The sequence below is a fragment of the Atta colombica genome, unplaced genomic scaffold (assembly GCF_001594045.1).
Source record: "Atta colombica isolate Treedump-2 unplaced genomic scaffold, Acol1.0 scaffold53, whole genome shotgun sequence".
NCBI lineage: Eukaryota > Metazoa > Arthropoda > Insecta > Hymenoptera > Formicidae > Atta > Atta colombica.
This window is the reverse complement of record NW_017259543.1, coordinates 544,326-549,476: the sequence shown is the minus strand read 5'-3', so window position 1 is coordinate 549,476 and position 5,151 is coordinate 544,326. Positions and strand designations below refer to the sequence as shown.

At 44.1% G+C, this 5,151-nt stretch overlaps 1 protein-coding gene across 1 annotated transcript in view; it reads right to left on the bottom strand.

Moving 5' to 3' along the window:
- Positions 1-965: 965 nt before the first annotated feature.
- Positions 966-5,151, bottom strand: part of LOC108691860 — a 46,765-nt gene continuing 42,579 nt past the window's right edge. The window contains exons 4-5 of the mRNA XM_018199796.1: positions 4,507-4,929; positions 966-3,832 (exon numbers count right to left, since the gene is read on the bottom strand). Of these exons, the coding sequence (XP_018055285.1) occupies positions 2,642-3,832; positions 4,507-4,929 (1,614 nt within the window). The 3' untranslated portion in view covers positions 966-2,641. The remainder of the gene's footprint in view (positions 3,833-4,506; positions 4,930-5,151) is intronic.

Below are 5,151 nucleotides of genomic sequence, written 5' to 3'. Positions count from 1 at the left end.
TAAAATATATCATTTTACATGTAATTTTATATATATATATTTTTTTTTATACATTTATATTTTAAATATATAAGATCGCCCACACTAGCAAAAGTGTATCTTTTTTTTGTTTTTCGAAAAAATATTCTCCTGGCGCTCGACACGTTCGAGATCTTCACGCTTGATTCGCGAGAGAAGAAAATCGAAATCCGCGCTTCGTCGTCGATCACTGGAAACATTCGCAGCTTCTACATCGACCGGCGTAAAAAAAGTCCCATATAATTTATCTCTTAACCTACAACTTGGCGCTGAACCGTTCTTTCTCTTTCCCCTCTTCTTAATTTTTTCTTTCTCTTCGTATGCACAAGTATCACAATCGCTCACGTTTCACGCTTGTCGTCTACGAATGTGTCATGTGTACGTGTGTGCCTTTCTCGCTTTACATTTTATTATTCTTGTCGTCGTTATCTTCGCCGTTTGAGAACAGCGATCAACGAAACGTTGTGTCTCGCTTTGTTCTTCGCCTCACGTCTTAAAGTTCCGCTCTAGAGCGCGATTCGGCAGCTCTATCGATTCGAGAGATCCAAAGTCCTCACTCTGGAATTTCGGCCTTACCGAGAGTTGCAATGCACTTTGCAGAATCTTTAGTTTTTTTCCTTTTACTTTTTTTCCGCGCAACGTTCCTCGACGCTAAAAACTCGGACGTGAGAAACTGAGAATTAATCAATCTAATCGGAGCTCTATTTAATAAATTCCATTATAAAACATTAAATAAATGTACATATTTCTATTAAATGTATATAGTACTTATATGAGAAAATTCATATAAATATTATACAAATCCCGATATAAAAATATTGAATACAGATTTGATATTTGTATATATATGTATATAAATTTCGATATACAGCATATCATACGCAATATATTTCATATTGCGTACAATATATACATAAATGATATAAATCTTCAAAATTCAACTGTGTATACTTGTACAGCACAGATAATTTCAGCAATATTGCAATAACATTGCAACATTCCAATAATATTACAGCAACGTTGCAACATTTCAGAAATAATGTAGTAGCGTTGCAACGTTGCAGCAATGTTGCTGCAAGCTTCTGTGCTGTATAGTTATGTGTTTGTGTATTTGTGTATATGTGTATTCCAGAACGATTCTCTCGAATTAGAGCGAGCGCAGATTCGCTCTAGATCGATACATTTTCCATGTACGCAGCCCCTTGAGGCTCGTCCAAAAGGACGCGCAACCCGCTCCCGGTCGGTCGTTCCTTAACGCTTAAAGTTAGATATTATAAACTGCAATCTATAAGCTGATCCCATGTGTTATTTCTTGGTCACAACCTCGTTGAAATCTTTTCCTAACATTGCTCACGGATCGCTCTTGAAGATTTCCAACGAGAATCCCAGGGCTTGGAGGTCCCACCTAAAAATACTCAAAAATCTGTTCTTTCAAGCTAAACTTTTTGCAACGTTCATTTTCCTTCCTTTTCTCTCTAACATTCCTTCCTCTAACGAGAGGAAAAGATGAATGGTACAAGAAGTACAATTGAAAAGAACAGACTATATATAAGAGATTGGTCACTGTTTAGACTTTTGATTGGTCCACCATATTATTATATTTAGGATTACCAAATTTAGGATAGATTCACAAAACAGAATGAGTCCAGGTAGCATAAAATGTTGAAACGTTGCTACAATATTCCTAAAATGTTCCATTCCACCTGGAAGATCTCATTCTATCTTAAGTACTATCCATTCTGAATATGGCGGCCAATGGCCAATCTCCTACTTGAGGATTTCTAGTCCCACCTGCCAAGGCCAGTTCCTCGTCGTCGTCTCGCATAACGTACATCGTCGTCAGTCTGCGCCGAATGAGTCACTCATCTTCACGATCTACTACTATTCTTCCGCACTTTCAAACGAGAATTTTCTCGATCGCAGTGAAAAAGAATTATATATAAGCTCGCAAAATTTTATATCGTGAAGTCCCATACAACACAGATTATCTCAGCAATTTACATCAACATTTGCAACGTTCTAGAAACATTACAATAACATTGCAACGTTATTGCTTCTGTGCTGTATAGAGTAACTTCACCGGCGCATCAATCCTGATTAAGGACGGCGCTGACGATGACGTCACGAGTCTCTCCATCCCGGGCGGACGCACACGTCGTAGCCGTAAAATTCTCTAACGATCTCGAACGAGATCTCTCAAAAACCAAAGGCCCCAGGAGACGTTCCATCTCCCTCGGAGGGCACCTCCATGTTCGCTCCTGTTCACGTATCGCACGGAAGGGCGAACCGTCAACAACCTCCGGAATCCCTTCTTTCATCTAGATTGTTCTCGAAGTTCTCGTTTTCGAGATTATTGGCAAAATTGGAAAAGATCCGAAGAATTTCGATCTTCCAGACTTTGAAGAAACCGAGCCACTAGCAACATTCACGGAGTGTGACAAGTGTCCCTGTATTCAAACGGTCCTGAATAAAGGTCTCGAAAAAACAGACTATCGAGCATTAAGGGCCAAATTCCTTGTTCTCGTCGCGTGGACAGGAAAAGGCTTCAGCCTTCCGATTTTGAAGAAACCAGCGGCAACGTTACATCCTAGATATTTCCGATGCGAGGTAGGCTTCCTTCATCCTAGGCGGACACAGTCTCCACCATAGACTTCTTGATGATCTCACCGAAATTCTCGTCACAGTCCTCGGACGCGCCATCGGGCTGTTGCTCGCCGGTGACCTGACTGGGCTCGATCATTTCCGCGACTTTGCCGGTCGTACCGTGAGTACCGTAAGTACCGTGATGCTGTTGCGGTTCATGTATCTCACCGTAATACGAGTACCTGCCGCTAAGCAATTCCGAGAAGGGCTCAAGCTTACCCTGCATCTGCTGCACCACTGTTGCATTCATCGGCTGCACCGAGTTGGTGAGGTTCGTGTATTGTGCGGTACTCGTAGCGTCATCCTGCGCGAACACCGTCGCATCATAGGACGAATGCTGCTGCTGTTGCTGCTGTTGACCCTGCGGTGGCGGTGGCTGCGGCATTTGGTGTACCTGGGCGGCACAACCGCCTTGAAGAGTGGCACCCGCGGCATTCTGAGGCCCACCACCGTAAGGACCGTAATGCGTGAAGGCAGCCGGATTAGGCGGCGACTGGAACTGCGGCGGCGGCGGCTGAAATCGCGATGTAGATGGCAAACTCGCATACGGCGATCCGTAATCCTGATACGAAGACTGCTGGAAGCTCATGCCACCATCGCTACCGCCGCCACCACCGCCACCACCGCCGCCGCCGGCGGCACTGCTCTGCACGCCGGGCGAAAAGCTCTGAAAGGTCTGGCCGAATTCTGGATGCAGCTTCCGCTGCACGACGACCGACTGACTGCTGTCTACTGCATCCTCATTCGCGTAACAATCATCCCTAATGGCGTACAAGTCCAGACTGTCCTCCCGTGTGCCAGGCACCTCTGGTTGGCAGCCAGCCACACCAGCTCCGACACCTTCGTGACTTGTCTCATAGTGTAAAGTCGTGAATCCACCTCCCCCGGGTCCCGTCCCCGGAATAGCGCACACGTCACCCACGGTAGCTTCCATCCCCAAGGAACTGATATCCCTTAGAGGACGAGCTCCTCTGCCATTCTGTCCCTGATTGTCCATCACCTGATCATGATCGCCGCCACCGTCTTCGTCACGTTGCTTTTTCTCCAGTTCTAATCGCATCAACGTATGGATGAAATGCGTTCGTACCCTCACTGGGTTGAACTCGATTCTGCCTGTACTGTTCGCGCAACCGTCTCGTGTGCAGCCGCAAGGAAAACCTGGTCGATCCACCTGAAAACCGGAATTTAGTGAAAAATCGTTTCGCACTTCCCAGCACGAAGTTCTCTTTTTTAAAGCTAAAGAAAAATTGATTTCCAGTTTATCTCGTTAAATCTTTCAGTTAATCCAGCTTCAATCAGCTAAACTGATCTAAACGAGTAGAACGTGTTAACAAATGAAGATTAATTGCTGGAAGGATTTACTGCAACGGCGGTCTCTAAAAATTTCAACAGTTAATTTCAAATTATATAACACATCGATCTCTCAAACTGGAGAAAATTAAGTTTACATGAATTTTTGTGAGTTCTAAAGAAGTAGGTCAGAACTTTTTAATTTTTCGCTTCGCGTTCAATCAAAGTTCCTTACATTTTATACATAAAGATATGCTCTTCTTTCTTTCTCTAAAATAAAGTGCAGTTCAGAAGAGCTAAATTATCGTCTTAGACCGTTCAATTAATTTATGATAGTAGATAGAACATTAATTCCATACATCTCTCTCTCTCTCTCTCTCTCTCTCTCTCTCTCTCTCTCTCTCTCTCTCTCTCTCTGTCTATTTATATCTATCTATCTACCTGATATCTATCTAGTTGTCTATCTATCTACTATCAATCTATCCATCTATTATCTATCTCTCTCTCCCTCTCTCTCTCTCTCTCTCTCTCTCTCTCTCTCTCTCGTTCTCTCACCTGACATTTTACGTTGGCCCTGCTACAAGGGCAGCTCTCAGGATCACAGTATCCCTTGCAACCGCATCCACAATGCTCTCTGCTAGCGCGGATATCACGACATTCATCTTTCTCGACAGCATCTATCCTCCGTACGCCGGCAGCTCTAAGAAGCGCTCGGCGTTGCCACGTGGGTACCGGCTGTAGGAAGTAATAACTGTCGATGTCGAGTTCCTCGTTATCGCTCGGCTCTTCGTCGGTGTCATCGCTCGGGTCCTCCGAGCTAGACGCCGTCTCGGTTACGCAGTTGGTCGCACAGTTGCGTTCCGAACGCAGCTGCGCAAGACGCGCTCGGTGGATCCGTCTCTGCTCGGCTGCGTGCTCCGACAACGAGAACCTCTCCGCGTGCGTGTGCGTCGCGCTCATGCCCAGGGTGCTGCCGCCCTGAAACCGGGAGAATCGATTTCTCATATTTATGTAAATCCACGCTCGCGTACACCGTTCTTTTTTATTCACTTATTCGATTGAAGACGACCTTTCGAAATAAACATTAAATTGTAAGAAAACGTTAATATTATAATACTGATAATAAAAAGGACTGATATTTAATTATACATATTTGTGTATATAAAACCTATGTAATATTTAACTATATATATATATATA